This window comes from Solea senegalensis, linkage group LG7 (assembly GCF_019176455.1).
Source record: "Solea senegalensis isolate Sse05_10M linkage group LG7, IFAPA_SoseM_1, whole genome shotgun sequence".
NCBI lineage: Eukaryota > Metazoa > Chordata > Actinopteri > Pleuronectiformes > Soleidae > Solea > Solea senegalensis.
Window position 1 is genome coordinate 24,462,662 of NC_058027.1, and position 24,601 is coordinate 24,487,262.

General features: G+C 41.4%; 2 protein-coding genes across 8 annotated transcripts in view; one reads left to right on the forward strand and one right to left on the reverse strand.

The window, feature by feature from the left end:
* Positions 1-1,492: 1,492 nt before the first annotated feature.
* Positions 1,493-16,925, forward strand: pax6b (paired box 6b). Of its 6 annotated transcripts, XM_044031064.1 has the most exons (14): positions 1,493-1,623; positions 4,114-4,188; positions 4,384-4,437; positions 5,210-5,233; positions 7,546-7,676; positions 7,970-8,005; positions 8,091-8,306; positions 8,562-8,727; positions 12,445-12,603; positions 12,780-12,862; positions 12,954-13,101; positions 13,909-14,021; positions 14,245-14,386; positions 15,799-16,925. In XM_044031064.1, the coding sequence occupies exons 3-14, from the start codon at positions 4,425-4,427 to the stop codon at positions 15,882-15,884; spliced, it is 1,317 nt and encodes a 438-aa protein (XP_043886999.1). In that variant the 5' UTR covers positions 1,493-1,623; positions 4,114-4,188; positions 4,384-4,424; the 3' UTR covers positions 15,885-16,925. The 6 variants fall into 6 exon arrangements, with proteins under 6 accessions (XP_043886999.1, XP_043886996.1, XP_043887001.1 ...); XM_044031061.1 differs by lacking the exon at positions 4,114-4,188; XM_044031066.1 differs by lacking the exons at positions 4,114-4,188; positions 14,245-14,386.
* Positions 16,926-20,727: 3,802 nt separating this feature from the next.
* Positions 20,728-24,601, reverse strand: part of elp4 (elongator acetyltransferase complex subunit 4) — a 50,356-nt gene continuing 46,482 nt past the window's right edge. For both annotated transcript variants that reach the window (XM_044030935.1, XM_044030936.1), the window contains one exon: positions 20,728-21,360. In XM_044030935.1, coding sequence (XP_043886870.1) covers positions 21,232-21,360 — 129 coding nt within the window. In that variant the 3' untranslated portion in view covers positions 20,728-21,231. The remainder of the gene's footprint in view (positions 21,361-24,601) is intronic.

Sequence of the window (24,601 nt, forward strand, 5' to 3'; positions counted from 1 at the left end):
CAATTAACCAACCAACAAACAAAAAAAGCAGATGTGACACTGTCCCCAAACTTTTCAACAGACTCTGTATGCATGTGTGTGTCTGTGTGTGTGCATTCAAAGCTGAATAGTATTATTATATTATTATTATAAGTTCTATTGATAATTATCGCGTTTTTGCTCCTGTGTGAAAGCTGAAGAGACATAAACTGTGTTTTTTATGAAATAAATCCAACACTTGTTAAACAGTGAGAGCTGTCACATGTGAAGCAAAATAGAATGGTTTCATAGTGATAGTGGAATAAAAGTATTGCAGTTATTGGATTATTTGCATATTTTGGAATGCATAAATAATTTGATTACACTCAACATTCTTGTTGTGTTTGCATATTACTGCACTGTTTTGTGTGACAGCAAATTAAGTTTAGAGGCAGCTTTTAAAACCAACAACAACCGTGACAATAAGGAGATGTGGAATATTAGTTTAACCTTTAAAGGCGTGCCATCACCACCTGTGTTCACTCGGTCAGGATTCCATGCCAAGTTTATAAAAGTTTTTATTTTTCTTATTATTATTTATTTTTTAATCCACCATTTTGCAGCCTGGTGAAGAAACTTCCAAGGTCAAAACCGGTTGAGGTTGAATTGTCTCGCACGCAGCCACGTGTAAATAAAAAAGCTTTTTAACCTATCATTTTAAAGTATTTCTTCTGTTTTTTTCTGCTCCTTGTTTTCCTCTGAAGCAGCTGAACATGAACGTTGCCTCAGATTATGTGCGCGGGGACGAGAACAGAAAAGAAAAAAGAGAGAGCTGTTTGCGTCCAATTCAATTTCTCTGAGGCAGTTATAGGGAAATATTCCGCAAGTGAGCGCAGGGTATTTGCATTTTGCGTGGGCTGATTAGTGGGTTGGGAAGACGACACACACACACACACACACACACTCTCTCTCTCTCTCTCTCTCGCTGTGACTCGGCCCAGTTTCCCGCTCTGGCTGTGGTGCAGGGGGAAGTGTTTATGTGGGGGATGATGACAGAGGTCGGGTCGCGCTAATGGGCCAGTGAAGAGCAGCGGAGGGAGGCGAGGTTCAGCACAGCACAGCACAGCACAGCATAGCACAGCACAGCACAGCAGACCAGGAACACATACATTAATACACTTGTTCCATCACCAATCAGCATAGGTGTGCTCATTCTCTTCAATCCCTCCTCCTCCTCCTCCTTCCACCATCACCACGAGCCCTCCCCTCTCTCTCTCTCTCTTTCCTCTTGCCCACTCTCTCTCTTCCCGACTCTCTCATTCGCTCTCTCACACGCCAGCGCACATCCTCAGCCAAACTCCGTGCGTCCTGACATCTGAGTTCACTGTCAATCTCTGTCTCCTTCGCAGGGAGATCCCCTCCGTCTCCGCCCGAAGAACACTGGAAACTAATTTTTTTTTCTTCCCCACCCCTCTCCTCGAAAACTTCCCCGAGAGAAGGAGAGAAAGAGAGACTGAGCCTGGCCGGCGTTTGGTTTTTTTCCTTTCTTTATTTTTTCTCCTCCTTCTCCTTCTTCTTCTGCTCTTTCTGTGGCGTGGAGAACTAAAGGCTGTGCAGCCTGCACTTTACCAGGGACTTTGACAACAAGCAGGATGCCCCAAAAAGGTGAGACCATGACGAAAAGTTTACCTTATTATTATTAGTATTATCATTAATATTATTATTATTGTTATTATTATTAGTTGAAGGTTGCGGGTGCCCACAATGTTTCTGTCTTGTTTTCTTTTTTTTAAAAAAAACATATACATTCTAGTCGTTTTGTTGTTGGTGTTGTTAGTGATGGTGTGTTCAGGGCCCTCGGATAATTTAGCGCTTATTTATGACAGCAAAGAGTAAAAAGTCACGTTGGGCCAGGACAGTGATCATCGTGGAGAATGGGGCGCAATGACCCGTTGAGGAAAGGTGTCACATTGATTCATGCAGGCGAGTCAACCAAGCGCCCTCTTCAAAAAAAGAAGGAAAAAAAGACTCCATGGAGCCTCTGAGAGTTTGTCTGTGTGTCTGAGAAAATTCAACTTCCCCCATTTTAATACATACATAATACGATACATAATAATAAAAAAAATAAATTTTAAAATTTATTTTGTTTTAATAACAGGTGGAGTTAAAACACGAGTTAGTCAGGCTGCACGTGCATGTCAGGCTAAAATATTAAATAGTGTTTTGAATTGTATTGAATATGCATATAAAATGCTGCTTTATACTACATATTTTTTCAAAATAAATGCACAAAATAGTCAAATAAAATAAATAAATTAAACTGTAAATATGTCTTTAAGTTTTCTAATACTAAAATTAAAACAACAACAACAACTTAATAGTAAAATAGGCCTGGACACAGCAAAATCCATATTAATATCTACTTAACATCTATCTTTCCAGACACTTGCATGTATATACAATATAATAAATAAACTGCTTTTATCCAAACCCTCTTGTTACAGTGTGTAACTTGCACCAGCGGCCGTTAAAGGCCTAACATGGATTATTTCTGCATATGAATGTTGCGAGCGCAGCTTCCAGCGGCCAGAATAAGCATGTTGAATTAAGACCTTGTTGTTACGGATTACTAAAGGGGAAAGAAATGCAGATTAGCTCACGCAGTTAACCTCAGGAACAACAACGTTTGAGCTTTCGACCTTAAATAAATGATTAACCACTCTCTTGGACCATCATCCACACACACACACACAGACACACACTCTCACACACGGGGTGACTTTTTACAGGCTTTAAATCCGGATTTAAATTAATTAGTTAATATTATTTCCATTCAAAAATTTAACTTCATGACACGAATCTAGTAAAGAATAAATAAATAATAATTGAATGTAAAAGATGGTGACTTTGATGTCATGCTAAAGCTGTGAGGGCCACTGTGATGGAATTTGAATTTGATTAATGAGCGACATCCCATAAAGAAATCAGCTCCAGTTTTAAAAGCAGTGAAGTGAAGGATCTTGCACTGGAAAAAAACACACAAACTAGTGCAGCATGTGAAGACTGACGCCGCCGGTATCAGGCCATTTTCTCCTGCACACACACACACACACACAGAACACAACTTTGCATGGAGGGAGAAAACGAGAAAACTTGAGACTTGTCCCTCCCTGGCCCCCTTTTTATCTCTTCCCCCCTTTTCAATGGCTCCTTTAATGCATTTGTCTTTTCCAATTGAGCGCCCTACTGCGCTGTTGTGTGCGCAAACCCGCTTTACAACCCGCACCAGCATAGCACAAAATAACAACCAAATATTTATAACAAGAAATTACTTTCTTTTTTCTTTCTCTTTTAAATTTTTTCAGCCCCTTCTTTTTTTTTTTGCAAAATGGAAGAAAAGCAAAGGCAAAACAAAACCCACATTCACGCAGTGGCGGCACCGGTCACGGTCGTGTGTGTGTATACGTGCTCGTGTGTGTGTGTGTGTGTGTGTGTGTGTGAATGGTCCCGGAGGTGGATGCATGCCTCCGGCTCTTTGTATGAAGCTGAACTTGTTGGTGTGTTTAGTGTGGAAGCTGCTGTGGTGTGTTTCTAGTCGTGGAGGCCGAGTTTTCGCCCCGGGTTTGAGGTTGTGTTTGGAGGCAGAGTGGGAGGCAAAAGAGAAAAGTGTGTGTATATATATATATGTGTGTGTATTGTTAGAGTCCTGCAAGCTTTTGTACACCAGCTTTGTGCCCCCCTCTTCCTCCCTCCTCCTCCTCCTCCCTCCTCGTCCTCCCTCCTAATGTGGACTTTTACAGAGCAGTGAGGCGAGGTAGACAACGTGTGTCACTGTATTTCCACGGTTTAGACTTCACGAGTGGAGAAGACATCAAGTGCAAGGGAGGAGTGGGGAGAAGGAAAAAACAACAAAATAAAGCTCTTGAGGCCTGATTTTATTTAAATGAGCTCAAAATAAAATCACAAAGTCTGAGAAGAATCGGTGTGTTTATTCACACGTGCAGGCCTCCCTGTTTGTAGTTTCGGCAGCAACATGTTGAGTCAAAGTCACACACACACACACACACATACACACACACACACACCGTGGTATGAAACGTGCATCAGGAGCATGTGTGTGGCTGTGCTAATGTGTTGTTTTGCTTTGTCCTTTAGGGAGACATTAAAGTAGTGAAAACGGCAGATGATTGACTAAATTGTTATAGCGTGGACAGTCAACTCTGTTTCCAGGCAAGTTTAATATTAAATACATATACATACTACTCAGGATGTTATAAAAAAAAAACACTTATTATACATCTCTAAGGAGATAAGAAAACCTAATTTATATACTTAAAAAAAGATGGAACAAAAATGTGTTTGTGCACCAGGTTTGTGTTTATTTGATTCTTAACCAGCTTCTTTTTATTTCTTTGTGACGCTCAGAATACCACAACCAAGCCACGTGGGAGTCTGGAGTAGCCTCAATGATGCAGAACAGTAAGTTTGTTTTTTAATATATGCATCTCTCTCTCTCTGTGTCTACATATATGCACACATCTACATGTTTTGAAACATTTGACAGCAAACCACACGATGTGAATGTGGTTGAATGGCAGCAACAGTGGTGGTTATAACTTTATTAAAAACACTTGAGATTCTGAATTTGCATGCGTTAAAGGTGCAGGAGACACTAACTTTATTATTATGTTTGAATGTTTTTGCAGTAATAGGAGGTATAGGGAAGTTAATCACATATAGAAAAGAGAGGGGAAGAATAGAGGGGGTTGTATTAAAAAGGGAAGATTTTTTTCTTTTTTTTTATGTTTCTGCTTGAGTTGGTATTAAATAATTGCACAGCCCGCCTGCATTAGCGTTAGAGCTGCTGCCAGGCTGCATACAAGATGAGCTGCGTGTATAGAAGAAGAAGAAGATGATGCCCCTGCATGAAACATGAGGAATAGCAATAATGTCTTATGTAGATGAGTCCATATATTCAGCATGAACCAGAAAGCAAATGCTTCTATTATGTGTGTGTATGTGTGTGTGTGTGAATGGTGCACAGCGGAAGATAAATATTAACAAGCATATTGTCGTGGGTGTCAGTCACAAACACACACACACACGCACACACAGACAAACACACACGCACACACACACAGACACACACATCTGCAGATGAAGTTTCTATATTTTTTTTGTCTTATTGCTGGTGTGTGTTGAAACAAAAACGGATAAACATGAAACATTTTCTCTCTTGCTGCTGGACAAGAGGTGTATGACATCTGTGATGAAGGTGTGTGGAATAATTTCATTATATTATTCTCCATATACCTTGATGACGTGTCTGTGCTGTTAATCTGTGCGCCAAAAAAAGAAAGAAAAAAGAATGTGATGAAAAATGTTTTTGTTTTTACAGATTTCAAAAAAAAAAAAAAAGTGGTGGCATTCAGTGGAGTCTTGTTGTGTTTAATTTATCTTTTATCTATTGCCCATGATTGAGATGATGGCTTCTTATCAGAGCCCGTGTGTTCGACACCACAGTGTGGATTGATGTTAATGGGACGCTCCCCCTGCACTTGGCGTGTGATGTCTGGTGCGAATTGCCCGAGCAGATATCATTGGACTCGGCCCTTTGGGTTGTCTAAAGGTCGCAGCGCGGCCTCGGTGGCTTTTGTGCTAATAACTCCTGGGTGTATATAGTGGGGAGCGTCCAAATTGACACCATATGTTTTCCTATTAGCGCACTTGCAATAGAATACAAGGCGCATAATCAGCGCCAGCGGGGCGAGATCGACTCTGGGCACTTGAGGGAATTGTGCCATGATTAAGACTTAACCTCATATAGGAGATTTTTTTTCCGCTCCCCTTTACTTCCGTGTGATGTCCCTTATCTGATGTTTTTTATCGATCCGGAGGATTTATGTGATAGCTGTAAATCAAGAGATGATGGAGAACCCGCAGAGCAGCGAGTGTTAGAATGCGGCGCAGGCCAATTTCAGCATAAGAAGTCTATTAATTCCACTTAATCCTGGAATTACCGAAGACCAGAGGGGATGATAATGGATTTACTATCAGTCAGAAGATTATTACACATAGCGGCCAAAGAGGGAGCAGGGGGAGGATGCGTGTCTGAGTTAAACAGGTTTTATTTCCACTCAGGTATGAAGAGCATCCTCTGATGAGTCCTATGAAATAAAAGTCTCCTGTTTAAAGTGACATATTTCACATAGTAAAGACGCCCACCGATTGCTCACAACAGGACTACAGAGGCTGTGAGCATTTGTTGTCAAATACAAAACAAGGGGGGCAGGAAAGGAAAAGAAAAAAAAAAAGCCTCCATGTCACATTTAATATGTTACAAATCCAGGCGCGCCCTCGTCCCTGTGAACGCGCGTAGCCCCCGGCCACCTTAAAACGAAGTCTCCCTCCGAGGGTAAACGAGTAGCGTCCAATTTTGTCTGAGTGATATCCAAATGCAGACAGAAAGGGTCGTTTTATCATGCTACTATTTGTCGTGACGATGCGATTTTCAAAAGCAGAGCGGTGTCATAAAGTGACATGCCTGCCACAAGTGCTCCAACTGATCTTTTCAATTAGCCTCCCATGCATGATCCGAGGCGACTTCCGCCTATTTCCAGAAATTAAGCTCAAACTTGACGTGCAGCTAGCTTTATTTTAAAGACAAATGTCAGGCAGGCTCATCATATTTTCCCCCTCTTCTATATTTGGAGCTTATTTATTGCTAAGGAGCCTCTGCTCCCGGAGTCAATGTAGCGGGCGGCAGCGCAGGGGAAGGCAGCGGAGGAGCAGAGAGAGCGGCGCAGGCACAACAGGGAGTCACTTCCCCCCTTTTGGCTTCAGGTTTGCGGGATTATTTTTCCTCTGCTTTAGCGACAAAGCATACAATCATTTTAGGGATGATTTCCCCAAAAACGCAACATTTAAAAAAACAAAAAAAACAATAATGATGTCTTCAAATTTGTTTTGCAATTTTAGAGCTTGTGTCCGTTTGGTGGCTGTTTTACTCGTGCGTAATTGTTGTGCGTATTGGCGGACCGGTTGACCTTTTATGGACACTTTCCAGAAAGCGACGCTTTTAACAAATACGAGCTATTTATATATACTTATATATAAGCACATTTTGGTGTTTGGTGTGTCAGTGTCACTGCTGTTGCATGTTGTTGGTTGTTGGTTATTACAGTTTGTGGATGAGGAGCTGCTGGTGCTGGATTATGATGCGACTGCACTTTTACGAGTTCCAGTCAGAGATTATTGTGCTGCTGTTGATTTGTGACGAGATAAGAAACAAACAAACGTTGTTTTTGTTCACTTTATTGAATGTGATGCTGCTGTTGTTAAGCTTCTGCATGCGTTTTTAGTGACTTATACGCGCAATGTTTGACTTCATGGGAATGCACTGAGAGATACGAGGGAGAGTTTTTTTTATGTATATATTTAAAGTCTCTGTATATGCTCATATTTCATCTGACTATAAAAATAATTCTCCTCATCACTATAAGAAACAATGATGCCTCGTGTAGTGAATATAAATGTATATGTATGATATGATGTGATGACTGCGGCGCTCTTTGTTTCTCCATGTAGGTCACAGTGGCGTAAACCAGCTTGGTGGTGTGTTTGTTAATGGTAGACCGCTACCGGATTCCACCAGGCAGAAAATAGTTGAACTTGCTCACAGTGGCGCTCGACCCTGCGACATCTCCAGGATACTGCAGGTGACAACCACCTCCCCCATCTTTTATTTCCCCTTTTTCTCTTTTTTTTTTGGTAGTTGGAAACAGGTTTATCCAGACTCTGATCTCAGTGGATACAACCTGCTTTCAAAACATAAAGTAATAACGATACTGAAGATATAACGGTATGCTTTTTGGAATAATTACTATAATAATATAATAAATATATATATATAGAGAGGCAATAATCACAAAGCCTGCTAACTTTAAAGATTAAATCTATTATAAGAAAAATGCCCAATAAACAATTCAAGGCATATGTTTTGTGTTTATAGACCCATGATGAAGTCCAAGTGCTGGACAGTGACAAGGTGATAATTATTTGACGCCATCTTAGACATTCCCTTCATAGTCGTAAATAATGTATGTGAATTGTGTTTTTTGTTTTCCATCCAGGTGTCCAACGGCTGCGTGAGCAAGATCCTGGGCAGATACTATGAGACTGGCTCCATAAGACCGAGAGCAATAGGCGGCAGCAAACCCAGGGTCGCCACACCGGAGGTGGTCGCGAAAATCGCGCAGTACAAGCGGGAGTGTCCGTCTATCTTCGCGTGGGAGATCCGTGACAGACTCCTGTCAGAGGGGATCTGCACCAACGACAATATACCCAGTGTAAGTTGTGTGAACATGATTTAATTTGCCACATGAAATGACTTTTTTGCCCCCCCCCCCTCGCCTCGCGCACTGGAGGAAGAGCAGAATGTGCATCCAAGCATTCGAGTCTTATGAAACACACTGTACGCATTAATGCATCTGTGGCCACGCGTCAATTAGAAGAAGCTCCATTTAAGTGTGCAGTGAAAAATAATCTAATCCTAATCTTAATTTCCTTTCCCCCTCCCACACATCATATCATTTGTCTTTCAGGTGTCATCGATAAACAGAGTCCTTCGCAACCTGGCTAGTGAAAAGCAACAGATGGGCGCAGATGGCATGTATGACAAGCTGAGAATGCTCAACGGTCAGACAGGAACTTGGGGGACCCGGCCCGGCTGGTACCCCGGAACATCAGTGCCAGGACAGCCCAACCAAGGTGAGCCTCATTATCACACACCGTGGCCAATAAAGACACCTTGACGCGCGCGTGGATACGCTCTCCATTTGGAAACGAAGTTAAGCCAAACTTGTGAAGCAAGCGAATCCAAACAAAAGCAACCGTTTCAAGCTCCATAAATGGTGCACAATGATGATGAAAAGCACTTTTATAAAAGTGGAAAAATTGTTTCCTGACTGAGTCAGCACAGGTGGTGATATCAGTGGGAGTCACGTGGGTGGTGACGCGCCTCCAGAATTATAACAGTTATACCTATAGTTTTCACAATAATCGTCAATCAACTATGTTTTTGTATTATGTATTGCTAAGATAAGATAAAAAAAATCCCTTATTAGACCCACAGTGGAGACATTTATGGCGTCACAGCAGCAAACACAATAAACTATAGACTATTAAGTTGATATTCTAATAATAAAATATAATGTGCATTATATAAATTAAATAATCAAATACATTTACAGAGTAAGCCATAATTACAATGATGTGAAATCACAGTGTTGAGCAACATGTAGCACATGGATTTATAGAGGAAATAAGTATAATCATTTTCCTAATTTAAACAGAATAAATCACTGCAACAAGCTTTAAAACAGTTAAATCCAAGTGTCCCATCTGCAGTAATTAATATAAACTGGGTCACATAACTTATAATTCAATTACAATGTCTATTTTGATATTAATTTCTTCCAGTATCAACATAACAAAGGATCAATGTGATTCTTAAGGAAATTAACTGTATCTTCTAATTTTTTTCCCATAATAAATATCGATAATTTGACCGATTTTAACCTGTTTGGGCACAAATATAAATCAGCTTTATAGAGTCGGTATTACATTTGTATTAAAAAGCTTTGATGGATAATTAAGAGTGTGGTCCATGAGAGGACATCGTGGACACCAGTGTGAATGCCTCCACTGTCCCACACATGGATGTGCGTGACAGCGGCTCGTCCTCTCAGCAGAGCAGAGCAGAGGTGTCCGTTCCACAGACGCGCTCCTCTCCTTTCCCCTCTCTCTCTCCCTGAGCCCCCGCTGCTGAGGCGTGGGGGAGCCGCAGAGCCGCGGAGCTTCGTGTGCGCTCGGATATATTAGTACAAAGGAATGTTTTCCCCCTTCACACGCAATGATCGGTTATGGGAACAGGCCGCACTACGTGTAATTGCTCATTAGAGAGGGCTTTGTCTCTCATAATGGCAACATGCAGGAGTGTGGGGATGACGAGGCTGATGTGGAAATGTTCCACTTCAGAGGTTTTTTTTCCTTTATCCTGTGTAGGGCCTGCTACAGGCCACAAACACTCAGCACTATTTTATTTTAATTTAAGTTTTTAATTTGACTTTGCAGGTGGCGCCACTACTTATTGTGTGAATCACAAGTGTTGGAATGCAGTTTTATAATCATGAGCATTGGACACGTGGGGATGTCAATGAATTAATTTCAAATTGTATCATTCTTATTATTATTTTTATTATTGTTATTATTATTATAATTTTACTGTGTTTGTATTTTTTTGAAATCTAATGGATGTATTCAGATGAGAACAATGGTTGTTAAATCTGTTTCTATTGTTATAAATAGGCCTATAATTATATGGTTAAGTAACATAATAATTATAGTCAATGTAATAATAATAATAATAATAATAATAATAGTAATAATAATAATACTAACAATAATAAGTTATGGTACGAAGCCGTCTATATAAGTAGATATATATATATACTGGCTACATGGAGAGTGACAGGGCCTCAAAAGAAGACAACTCTATCCAAAGAGAAACGAATAAAAGTCCACACCGATTCCGTCTTTCATCCCTTTCTCAGTCGCTGGCTATATGGCTCTAAATCCCGTCTATAGGATTTAGTCTCTCACTTTCTCTTTCACTTCTAAGCGGTTTCTCAAGAGTGTTTTGATCCGGATTCAGCAGCTGAAAGGTGCCGCAATTGGTTCGGTATCTTTTTTTTTTTTCTTGCTGCTGCTTTTCCGCCTCACTGCCCGACACATCGTGATACTAAAGAATGAGTTTATTTCCCAGCGCTTTTAAAAAGAAAACAAATCCCATCCTAGCGTCAGTGGGTCTGGCAGACGGATAATAGCTGCACATTCACTCCTTTTTGTGGATTAGCCGCAGTGAAGAAACATACAAACAGAAGAATACTCTTAAGTTTTTGATGTTTTTTGCAGCAAAAGGGGAAATGGTCAGGAAACATGTGGCATCGGGTTTCACTCATAAAGACGTTTATATTTAAGGCCTAAAACAGGCCTCACATCACCACAAAATGTGTGTGATTTCTAACTTTTGGTTTTACGCATGCAACTTTTACGCACTTAATGCTGGGTGTCCTGACTCCACAGACCCCGCCCCGCATCAACAAAATATGCCAATCACACAAATGCAAAAACAAACAAAACAACACATTTGCATACACAAAGCTGAAATGGAGTTCCACCCACGGCATCAGTGTGATATTACACAAACCACCCTCCATATCAACGCGCCCCCTGCGCTTAATTTCACATTAACTCCTTGGTGTGATAATGATGTCCAACATGGAGACAGGACATTAGACGATAAGCCTGCGAACTGAGGGGGACCCGCGGGCCGCATGCACCGCGGACACACACACATACACACACATGCATGCATGCATGCAGGAGCAGTGAATAGATTGGCCTTATTTTGGTTGTTCAGGGGGTTGCATGCTCTCTCCTCACTCATTTGTTTCCAATTGAAGACAGAAATCCTGAGTGGCGTGTAGCTGGCCGGGGGACGTGATTAATGATGGTAGTGGATAAGGGTTAACACAGTGGACTCAAAGCTCTGTTGACTGGGATCCTCGTGCGCACAATGCCAAAGTACTAGAGCCTATGCGCCTCCAGAGAGAGAGAATCCTTTTGTCATCTCCTCCAATACCCCCCACCTCCCTCCCTTCCCTCCTCCCCCCCTCTCTCTCTCTCAGCCTCCCATATATTACACCCACCGAAGGCTCACTGCTCGTCTCTGACTGTGTCCATAGTTTAATGGTTTCCCTTACTCCTGAAGGCATTGTATCATTCTGAAAAGCGTCTTCTCCTATTCAGAAGTTGGTGGTCACCTCAATGGCTATACCAACGCCCATATGGGAACAACCATTGAGGCTCTGCTCTGCCCTAGGAAGAAAAAAAAAAACCCGGGGGATGGTGGGAGGTAGTGGTTGGTAGAAAGACACAGAGAGTGAGAGAGAGTTTGGGGTTTTAATACATTTCATAGGCTCTGAAAAGAGGTTCGCCACATCTTGTCACATTTCTCTTAACCTTTTCACAACACGCGCCATTGTTGGAGAGCGGAGGAGTGCGCGCGGCCTTTCCCCCCTCAGCAGCCTGTTTTTCCCACAATATTTTATAAACACTTCAACTGCATGTGACGCTTCTGGAAAAAGGGGAGAACAAAATATTGTTGTTCCTCATTCTGGCAACATTAAGACCAAAAAAAAAACCCCTCCTCTGAACAATCCATCTGATGTTGAGTGAAACCGACCATGACAGTGGCTTTTAATTAATGATGTCGCGCCGTTAATACAACACGAGACCCGCGGAATTGATTATTCAATTAGCTTAATTGAACTGCATATTTCAATTTAAATGCCCCTTCTTCTTCTTTATTTATTTATTTATTTATGTAATACTTATTATTATTTATTTATTTTTAAATTGCAGATGGCTGCCAACAACAAGACCCCGCAGGAGAAAACACAAACTCCATCAGCTCGAACGGCGAGGACTCGGAGGAGACGCAGCTGCGGCTGCAGCTCAAGAGGAAACTACAGAGAAACCGCACGTCCTTCACTCAGGAGCAGATCGAGGCGCTGGAGAAAGGTCCGACAATCACAAATAACACGAATAAATAAATAAATAAATAAATAAATACAATCTAATTGCATTCCTAATAGTTGTGTTAATAAGGAAATGAGGTCTCTGCTCATGCAGGGAATGTGATCTGCTGCTTCTTTTTTCTTTCCTTTTTTATAACACACTTATTTCCTGCGTTGCAGAATTTGAAAGAACTCATTATCCAGATGTTTTCGCGCGAGAGAGACTAGCGGCGAAGATCGATCTGCCCGAGGCAAGAATACAAGTGAGTCTCTCTCTCTCTCTCTCTTTTTAACCAGAAAGGATGTGTTAGGAAATGAACACGTGACTTATGTATTTATTGCACTGTATCGCAGGTATGGTTTTCAAACAGAAGAGCGAAGTGGAGGCGAGAGGAGAAGCTGCGGAACCAGCGCAGACAGGCCAACAGCTCCAGTCACATCCCCATCAGCAGCAGCTTCAGCACCAGCGTCTACCAGGCCATCCCTCAGCCAACCACACCGGGTAAAACAAAGTTTTTTTGTTTTTTTTAACCTAATATTAATGTGAAAGCCTGTGGATTCAGAGGCTGCAGTGTTTGTTTTGGCACTGCTTTCATTCTGATGGATGATTGAGCAACATTTCCTCAGCTCACTGTATCTGTAATCACCAAATCAGGCACACACAGGGTTCAACTGAAGCTCGTGCTTACAAGTCACTCACCTGACACACGCACAAATGTTTGGGATAACCACTAACTTTAACCTAACCTCAGTTCAAAACTTAGGCCAAAAACTGAACCAGTTCCTCAGAAATCTTGGAACCAGGTTATTTTCTCCATGAGGACTATGGGTAAGCTTCCGGATCTGAGATACATGTCTCATTCCCACAACAACAGAGGACGTTTGACGTCTAAATTACTGCATTCAAAGAAAATAAAAAGCCCTGCACTGTTCCTCACTGTCTTTTCTGTCAATTATAACAAGTTTTACGAGTAAAAGATGTGAAAAAATGTAATTAAAAAAAAACAAAACAGGTCGAATTTAATACAACTCTGCAAACAGAATGTGAATTAAACACACACAGCAGCATCATAATTGTTTTAAATTCATTTGACCAAGTGGAAAATGTGAATATTGACTAATTTCATTGCTCCATATAACAAAATACATAATTATGTTTGGTGTGTGGGCAAAACATTAAGAAAATCATCATTTTAATGTTTGGGAAACGCCAATAAACTTGTTCTGACAGGTTTTGTCTCTCACACAGTGTGTGTGTGTGTGTGTATTCTCTGCACTTTTAAATCACATTTTCATTTTCTTTTCACAGTGTCTTTCACCTCGGGGTCAATGCTGGGTAGACCTGACTCTGCGCTCACAAACACCTACAGTGCTCTGCCCCCCATGCCCAGCTTCACCATGGCAAACAATCTACCTATGCAAGTGAGTATCAAGAAAATCCATGTTTAAAAAAAAAAAACATTGTCTATTTTATATAATAATCAATGATTTGAAATGATAGTTACAGGCCAAACGTTTCCCTCGAAATAAATATATGTATAAAAAAGAAAAATAGGGTGTTTTTTTGTCAGGAGCAGAACTAAAATTATGACTAAAATTAGATATGGTTGGCTAAGCTAATGTAACATTCTCTCCCCATCTATAGCCCAGCCAGACCTCCTCTTATTCCTGCATGCTGCCTACCAGTCCGCCTGTGAACGGGCGGAGCTACGACACATACACGCCCCCTCATATGCAGGCACATATGAACAGCCAATCAATGACCACTTCTGGTACCACCTCAACAGGTAGGCAGCAAATTTATTGTTTACTCATATGCTACTAAAAGCAAGTGCACGCTGAAACATGTGCCGCCTCTCCTTTAATCGGGGGAGTCGTCCGTCCTGCATCATAGCCGCCTTCTGATTCACGCTCTGTCATACGCTGCCACATCCCTCCCCTCTTCCCTCTGTCTACTCTGAGACTCTTCATGGCTTAAACATCCGCATCAATATCCTTTTACATTTCATTTCATTCTGGGTCTGCGGCCGCATGAAAGAAGCCACTCTGTGCCATCATGTCAGCGCCGCCGCTCCAGCCCATAGTTTAGTTCCACCCCATTAGGGTGCTGTTACCCAGAGCCATATATACTGGTTATAGTCATGAAGAGTTAATCATGCATAACCACATTTCCTCTGTGCTAAATTGCTAATTAATTTGATTCATTTGCTGTTGTACTCTCTCTGTTTAAATGCCATTGCCAAAGCCTCAATTTATTGAGCTTGCAAGCATTTTTTTCTCTCTCTCTCTCTACTGAGCAGCTACTGTATGTGCACATGCTTCGACTCTTTGCAGCTTCACGTTTGCAAACTCTTAAAAACACAGTGCTACGTGGCTCACACTCAGTACATTGACATTTTGAAATAATACATGTTAACATGTTAGCCCCGCTGCATACTACGTGGTATTTCCTTATAGTCCCAGCTTTCACCTGGAAATAACAGGTACAAGCCGGTCCACAAGAAAACAACAGTGAGGACAGTGGCAAGGACCAAGTGGCGACCTGTAGTGACATCATCTTTAAAAACCTGAACTCACTTTGTTTTGAAGTTTTGAGATGTGCAATTTGACGGGCATCGTGTTGAATTTAGCAACCGGAAGTTCACATATGTCATTGGATGATACCATCTGTCGATCACACTAGTGTCCTCTCATAGTTGCCATGCTTAACTGGTGCCTCAAATATTCGCCCACAGACTTCCGTTCAAATTTAGCTCTTTTCACATCCTGGCTATTCAGCATATGCTTACTTCCTGATTAGCTTCACTTGCCAAACCGGACGACTACATGCGCCGTTTATACACAATTAGAAGAGTTAACGGCTGTTAGAAAGACACAAACCGGTGCTCGACATGCTAACACGTGCCACCTAATGTCCAATCTATGATGTAATCGGAAAACTGGGAAATGCCAAATACTACCAAGCTGAAAGGGGGGCACATCGCCACCTAACATGGCAGAGACAGTCACACACTCCATTCACTACATTGGACAGAAGTAGTTGAGCAACGACCATAGCGGGACTTAATCGTGCATGGAAATGTACTGACTCACTGCACATAACGCATCCATTCATCCTGCGGCGTACAGAGCTTTATTTATTGTATATTTAATTTTTTTTTCCACAACATCTAACAGCTTTGTGTTTCTGTGTCTGTAGGACTCATCTCTCCTGGAGTGTCTGTCCCTGTCCAAGTCCCAGGGAGCGAGCCTGACATGTCTCAATACTGGTCAAGACTACAGTAGAGAGAAGAGCTACTTCACCCTGTAAACACCCACTTCACCATCGCCCTCCGGCAGTGCTCCTCACACATTCACAGCACAGGAGAGTAGAGAAGGCGAGAGAGGGACGAGGAGGAGGAGGAGGAGATGAAGAGGCAAAAAGGACGGGAAAGGAGAGGAGGAAAGAAAGAAAAAGAGACTCTGCGAGAGTGTCGGGACGTCTGGGCTGTTTTTTTTTTCCATTGGGACTTTGTGCTGTTCTGTAGCTCTAGGCACATTCAAATGAGGACTGGGAGGAGAGAACAACAATGGAAAAAAAAAGAAAATGGACATCTGTAAAGTGCCCAGTGTTAAAATTTTTATGGAACAAAAACTTATCTGTTTGTTTTTCTATTTCCAACTTCAGTCATTGTTTCCTTTTTTCTCTGGTGTGTTTGTAAATGGCCATTTGTATGTTAATATGAAAAACCAAGATCAAGTACTGATAGATGGACTGCTAGAAAACCATGTTGGTCTTGCGTTTGTTTTGCGAGCGAGAGGAGAAACCCCGAGAGATTCTGCCATGACTATCTTTTAATCTGCTTATATCGAGACTTTCTACCAGACTTTGCATGGTCTCTGGACGCTTTTTGCATATCATTTTACGCCGAAAAGCTGGAGGGAAGACTCTTACTGTGTCAGAAAAAAATAATAATATTTATTGATCTTATTTCTTACGAATGGATATTTAGCAGAGGAAACTCAAACTCGATCCATCCACTGAGGCTGTGGTGTCGACTCCTCTGACACGGGCCTTTGCGTTTGCTGGCTTATTAGAAACGGATCACTGTACGACAAGTAGACGGAGCAACTCGGACCTCGCGCTTCGGTGGTTGGATTGACCCTAGATTACCACGGAGAACATTAAATGTGGAAAAACAGGCGTAAAAAGAAAACCTGTAGTCTGTAAATGGTAGGCTGCGTCTTCGATATAATCCAGTTTGTTTTTTGTCAAAATGTAAAGTACTTGTCTTCCCTAAGGAAATCTTCCAGAAAGATTTCTCAATAAAAGTTGATTTCATTTTATATCCCCGAGAATATTCTATAAATGTTCCATGCATCATAAGATACATTACTTTAGGGTCAGGTACAATTTGTCTCTTAGGTATAGTTGTATTATAGTGTCCTATGGTCAAAAAAAAAATTGTGCATCTAGAAATATTTAATTCCTATAATTATGATTAAACATTGCTTGACAGAGTTTTAAACTTAAGTGTTTGGCAGTTGTTTACAAGTACATATCAGATTTAATCATTGTTGATTGTAAAACAGACCAAAGCCTTTGTATTTCATCTAGTACACAATGTTTTTTTTGTTTTCTTTTAAAGATATTAGTCGCGTGTTGCAAACATCTTTTGTAAACACATTCTGTTTTGATTACATTGGCTTCGAGTTCGTGAGACTGCAGTCGAAAACCCTGGCAGTTGAATTATTTATAATTGAAGACCATGGGAGGGTTTTTCTAGCATCATCTGTCATGCTCTTTTTGAGTTTTGCATCTTTATTTCCGGTGTGTACGCAGAACATGGACACATTATGGGGTTGTAAACGTCTGAGCAATGCTTCTGAGATAAAGAAAAGAAAAAAAAAAAAAAACGTCTACACGCTGTCTCTTAAATATTTCAATTTAATTTTATTTAAAATGGAGCTTTCTAAATGTATTTTGTGAAAAATATAAAAAACATTTTGTACAGTAAAAATTGTGTCTTAAAGAAAGCATTTTTGCCTGTTTAATGCAATGCCGGGTGCACGGTCGGTCCTTAATTTGCTGCAAATTTAAACTTTTTTTCATGAAAATCACAAAACTCCACCACACAATGAGAAAAGTAACACAATCCTCCATCAGTGGGTCTTGTTTGTGGTGGATTTACAATGGGAGGACAAAAATACACAACTAGCGAGGATGACGAGGGGAGCAGAGATGAGAGAGAGGGGGGAAAAAAAAAAGATCCATGGAATAAAGCAGGCAGCGCCTCGAGCGAGGAAGAGGAGTGATTGTATGGCAGAGTGAGTTATTTTGCTTCACTTGCTATCGCAGCAGGGAGGTCGTGTGTGTGTGTGTGTGTGTGTGTGTGGATTTGAAGGGGGTGTGTTTTCGTGAGCATCCAAAATGAAAGTATATCAAGAAAGAGTAAAAATTCACACTGCTTTTAATAGCACCAAATATCTGGCTAATTTGATTAAATGAATTTGCATCTCACTTAATACTTAATAGGATATTAAGAAATGTAAGCCTCAGAGGTTAATCAGATTTAGATTTCAGAGCTAATGCGGTTTCCCCATATTAATTTTGATCCGGTTTTATAACACAGATGTTTTTAGAGGAGAGAGGGCAAACTACAGTGGATGAACGTGCTGAGAGAGAGCAAGAGCATTAATAATTACGGAGAGTGAGAAATTTAAAATGCAAGAAAGACCGCAATTAGTGTCTAAATAATACACAGCTTTGGGATAAAACTGTTCAGGATGAAGTCGGGCAATATTCATTTCTGGAAAAGTTCCAGAGAACTTTGTACAGTTGGTTTTGTGGTTTTAATCCGTCACTGATTTGGCCAGAAAATGTGAAATCTGAAATGGCAAACTGAAGCTGACACTCTCCTCCTGTAGGTTTGTGTGATACAGGACTAAAAAAAAAAAAATAGATATGATAAAAGGTTAGATAAATCAGTCTGTGCTGAGGATTATGGAGATACATATTAAATCATTGCATAAACACAGTGATAAAAATTAGATTGAAGTTTTTCTTTAATGATGATGAGTGCTATATTAAGAATTCCTATTATCCTATTGCCCACCCCTCCCCTTATTTACTGTCAACAGTTTCACAGGAAGTAACATGGCACTTGCAACTGCAAAACAGAATCAATAATAGTTTAGTTTTATGTATTTTGTAAACTGCATTTTACAGGACGGGTAACCACGAAAAGGTCTGCTTTACTAAACCAAAACTGGTAATAATTGATTGAGCGTTGTCATTCATCAACACACAGCTAACACTAAGACAGGAAGGAAGCTTTGGCTTTGAGCCTCATGTGGAGGATAAAACAGTAGACAATGAATGAATTGTGACTTATGACAGAGTATTCACCACAGTAAAATTAGTAACTGGTTCAGCTGTCATGTTGTGGTTGATTTGTGTACATGCAAAAAGAAAATAACTGAAGCTAACAAAAAAACAAAACAAAAGTCTCATTACTGATGTTTCAAAATAACACATGGACAAACGTATCAGTCAATGATAAAAACAAAGCCACAGTGTTAATGTTGCGGCTCATCCGTCTTCAGTACCGTCTACAGTGCAGTGTTGACGTACAGGGACTATGGCATGTGAAGAGGAAAAAACAGCCATATGTATGACATATGTGAAATAAATGAAATGCATAAAGACAACGCATGTGACAACCCTCAAAACAGTGAATTCATGCCAGGCGTAAAAGACATACAAGGAGTATGGCAACATAAACAAATCCAAAAAATGAATTTATTCTATTCAAATCTAAATTGAACAACGCATACCGAATGTCAGCCCTTCCACAACGGTAACTTTGGTTTTAGTCGCATTCTGGACAAGGTTTGGCTCACCTGTGTGGGTGAACTGCATATGTCGTCTCTCTTTCCTTCACCTGATGTAAGAGCACAGCAGTCATGCGTGAAACTGTCAGGTAACACCAGCCTCTCCCTACACGTGTCGCAGATTCTTACCGATACTGCCACTTTTTATGGGGGAAAAAATATTCAAACTGGCATCGGCGGCAGACTGAGGCAAACAAAAACGCAACATTTAATATTTCATGTTGTGTGTTTTTCCCCCCGCTTCCATTTCTCATGTCACTGTTTGACCTAATTTTGCTTTCTTTTTGGGCTTGTCATGGCAGCGCAGCTCATCCAGCAAACACGCCTGATGAGGTGTGAAGCCTGCACCCAAATCCTGCTCTCCTACCCTCTGCCCACATTCCAACATACTGGAGTTAAATGTCACTCACCAACGCAGACTTGGGGCCGGACGGACAAAGCCATAGTCACACCTGAAACCAGAGAGGCGGAGCAAAGGACAGTAACTTAACAGCTGCTGTTTGAAGTTTGAAGCTGAAACTCAGGATTATTTTCACTGTCTATGAAGGAGAAAGAACCTATGAAAATAACACACAGTTTTCAAGTGTCAATATTCTCACTTATATTGCAAAGTTATCAATTGTTTCCTTAGATCCTTATCATTGAAATGTCTTCCGAATCTACATCCTGAGAAAATTTCATACGTATCCGTCCATAAATTTAACTCTAATTACCTTCTTGGTATAGAGTCAATTATGTCAATCCTTTGGTTGACTTTTAGACAACTTCAAACAAAATGTATTCGCTAACAAGAGCCGAGCCTGCTTTTGGCACTTTCACATTGGCAAGTACCGGCATAGTTCTCGTTTGAGCCTGCAAAGCATAGTTCCGCTGCCTTACATCGTCAATGATAGGCAATGAACAGCGCAAGTGGAAATGAGCTTCTGCTAATTTGGAAATCAGAGGACCCCCAATTCACTGCATGTTCTCCTTCATCTTCTTCACTGGTATTTTATCATTTCCTTCTTCCTCTCGTCTACAGCTTACGTCGTCACACCCACTGATGATGTAATGGCTCACAAGGAAAACCAAGTACGTTCAAGTCCTGAAATAAGAATTTGGCTTGGGAACAGGAATCATGACATGAGGAGTTCTGTGGCTTCTGCATGGATTAAGTGATTTGTGTTTGACATTTTACTGACAGCAGCTTTAATCTGGAAAAACAAAATAGTGGTGAATTCAGATTAGATTAAGTTCAAATAAAGAGCATGTGGTGTTGATTATGAAATAATTTTTATTTTTTACTCAAATAAAGCACATTGTCATTTGCGCTATTCTAGAAAAAAACAAACATGCTGGAGCCAAGTGGGAGGAGGAGCCACTTGCTTCATCGAGCGAGTGCTGAGCTCAGAAGAAAGCACTTAAATTATTTAAAGTCAGGCAAGACTGAGAGTCTGAAATGACAAAACAATATTTAAAGATTACACTTTATATGTAAACAAACCCCCTTATAGGCAAACTGAATTGAAGTGAGTACCCTGCCCGTCATCTTCTTTTTGTACGGCGTCTTGCAACAACAAGCTGTCAAAGCGTGATGTGCAATGCAACATTATATACAGTATGATGTATATATATGTATATATATAAAAAAAGTGTGTCCACTATGAAAAGAAGTCTGACAAGATCATCCTGGTTGACATCGGGGGGGGGTTGTCGTGGTAAAGAGGACAACGATGCGACGTTCCAGGTACTGGTTGCCTCTGGCGACTGTGTGGGACCTCTAGAAGTCCAGGTGTTTGTTGCCGGAAGTGACGGAGCCACAGGCTGCGGCCACCGCGGCCCCTCCTGCCAGCTCCCCCCTGCTCACGCGACTTACTGTCTCAGACAAGTCTGGAGGCAAATGCAGTCTCTACAGAAATAAGGGTGAGGGCGGGGGTGAGGGTAGGAGGGAGGGAGTGCGACAGAGAAGGAGGTTGTGGTGTTGGGGGTTAGAGTATTATATCAGCCTGTTTGGAGGAAAAAGAAAGTGCTACAGTGGTTTAACATACAGTATATGGTACACGTCAGTGATGTTTATTCACAGAGAGTCATGTTAGGTTGAAATTGCATTAGATGCTTCACCACTCCCCTCAGCACTGGCAGTGTGGAGTAAACCTGCTAGCGTGCTGCTAAATGCTTCAGAGAGCTTTAGGTCTGTTACAGCTCTCATGGAATATGTGTGTATGAGTGTGTGTGTGTGTGTGTGTGTGTGTGTGTGTGTGTGTGTGCGGTTGTGAACTGCAGATTTTTTTTCTCAATGAAGGACCCCCGATTAAGATTAAACAAACTGCCCAGACCCCCAAATGTATTTCAATACGCACTCACAGTCCCTAGATTTATTTGACTGTATTCAGACAGTTTCACATGATTTATGACTGACGGGCTGAATGGGCTATGATCGAGCAAGAAAGAGGAGGAAACCGAGCCAATAGACAGGATAACATAAACCTATTCAGTTTGAGTGCTACGGTGGGAGGAGCCAACGCGAATCAAAAGAAGAAAGGGCCAGAGTTGACGGTGTCATGTCTCTGAATTAAGCCGTAAAACAGGTTTGAGGTTGGCGAAACTCTGGGTGCTTAATTTGTGGCAAAGTCACCGATCTTTAATAAACAGAGTGATTTCATCATCACTGACTGCTGATTCCATATATGTAGTTTTTATGTACTGGTGCCCTTTAGGAGTTATGTTATGGATCTTTATCTATTAATTTAGACTGAAACCTGGTGTAGGCTGAAACAGCTGCCTGGAGCCATTTTAAAGATGGCTGACAATTGGCAAGACTTTCTTTGAAAGACTTTGATGGGTTGGTGACAACATTCTGCAATCTGTAATTTCTATTTAGAAAACTGCTATGATCAACAGCGTCAAAACGGACACTGTTCTGAACCAATGAGGGACCACGTCAGTCCAATCTGCCCAAAGAAGTCTGGTGAGTTTTCAACGTTTACCTGTGGTAAAACTGCCTGGATCAAAAACACAAAACACCTTGGAATATTTTTTGCAACCTTACTTTTGAAATACATGTAGAAAATGGTCAATATTTTCTACATTTAGAAAAGGAAAAGAGGTGAAGAAGGCCACGCAGATGAAGCAAGCTGGAGGACATGGAAATGGGTTGCTATAGATGCATTTCCACGTCGAACCAGATGAACCATTGTTTTTCTGTTAAAGAAAGGTTTCTTTTTATGTCCGTAAAAGTACAGTCAACTGGTTTGTTCCAGTGTAACACAGGTGATTTCCTTTTCCTCTGTGCTCTTATCAAGAGTCATTAGAATCAAGTCTTTTAGCCATTTCATAGCAAAGTTTATCTGTGGAGCCGCCCTGTGCCAACTCACAGCACAAAAGGGCCACTCATGTAAAGCCCCTAACGCTAACACGCTAACCACTATAAAGCTTAAGAGGGGCTACACCGCTCGGCTCTCCTGAAGCCACAAGAAAGGCCGCCAGTGGCATTCCACAAACAAAGTCTTGAAGAGGTGCTGAGAGCGTGAGAGGAGGTGAAGTGTCCCCAGAGTCAAGTGTGTGTCTGACAATGGTGTTGAGTAGCAGGTTACTCAAGTGTCTATCACAGAGGTTAAATCAGAATACAAGAATAGCGGGTACAAGAGAAGTTAAACCCTATCATTTGTCCGCTGAAAGAATCTGCCATGACATCTGAAACCCACTGGTCAAAGCCTGCGCTCCCATGCCTCCCAACCCCACACCTCCCATCCCAGCTCTACCCTTCCACATCTGTACCCCCTCCAGACATCCAGCTTTAAGAGAGCTCCTTCCACTCCCACAGATACTTATCTTTTTCTTAATCACTAGGTGTTTGGGTATAGGATTTAGCAGCGTCAAAGCTAAGAGAACAAATCAAGACTACGTAACACTCTTTACTCCTTTAGGGCAGACTACATCCTTCCTTTGCTTAATACTGTCTGAGGAGCACATAAGCTGAACTACAAAATGTTTTTACATTCCTGATGTCCCTGTCTGATATGAGGCCTCACTCTCTGGCTACTGTGGCTAACAGGTTGGAGGTATATCGTGCTCGACTAGTCCCTTTTCTGCTGGGCACGTTGCCTTTGTGTGTGTGTGTGAGAGCAGACTCTTGTCAGGCAAGTAGAGGAAACAAGAGGAGTAGTCTTCATGCAGCCTAGCAGATTATCTGGGGCAGGTGAGCACTGACACACTGTGAAGGACCTATAATTTAATGAAAGATGATAAAGGTAAGGTTACACAGGACTTAAAGAGGCAAGGAGGGACGAGTCTCACTTGGAGAAAGAAAAAGATGAAGGCACAGAAACCAAACATGAATGTTGTTTAAAACAGATGTTGTTGGACGTAGCTCTTTCTCTGACTCACTCCCCCACTCCCAGACACACATAAACATCCATGCGAGCTCATATATTGGCCTTGAGGGGGCCTCCGCAAGCACTGCTCTGCTTCCACCCCTGCCAAACCTCACCTGTGTAACCTTTCGTGTCTTCAGCTCACTCAAGTGTGATTGAAAAAGAAAAACAATACATTGATCAAGCCTGGACTCAGTCCTGCTTAGTTCATTGCAGCGTAAACACGGTAGAGAGAGGGCTAGGGAAAAATCAATCACATATACATCATTCTCAGTGGGTGAGTTAAGAAAAAAAAAAGACATCACACCGTTGTCTGGCTGTCACGCACCCAAGGTCCTGGCTACACTGTGTCTGCTTGGCTCTGGGCTCTGTGAACCCACTGAGCATGTGCAGAGCGAAGGTCAAAGCAATCCAGAAGTGCAGCACAGCTCCTCTAACCTTTGAGTTCTGGGGCAGATGAGAACAATCAATGGTAACATCAAAGTTGGAGGGAGGAGCAGACAAAACCAATCGATTAGTTTACCACACAGAGAGAAAACACAGCCTAGTAACAATCAGCCGCAATCCCGCGCATGAGTGACAGCTACTGTTAACAGGTTATCATAAATAACTTACTTTATACTCTAGTTTAAAAAAAGAACGTTTATGCCAGGACACTAGAAGACCAACAACACCCAAGTATTGCTTATTTTAGCGGAGATAAGCCAAATGTTGGGCCACCATGGACATTCGCATTGACACCAAATGAATGGAGGTCAGAGTAAGACTTAGACAGAC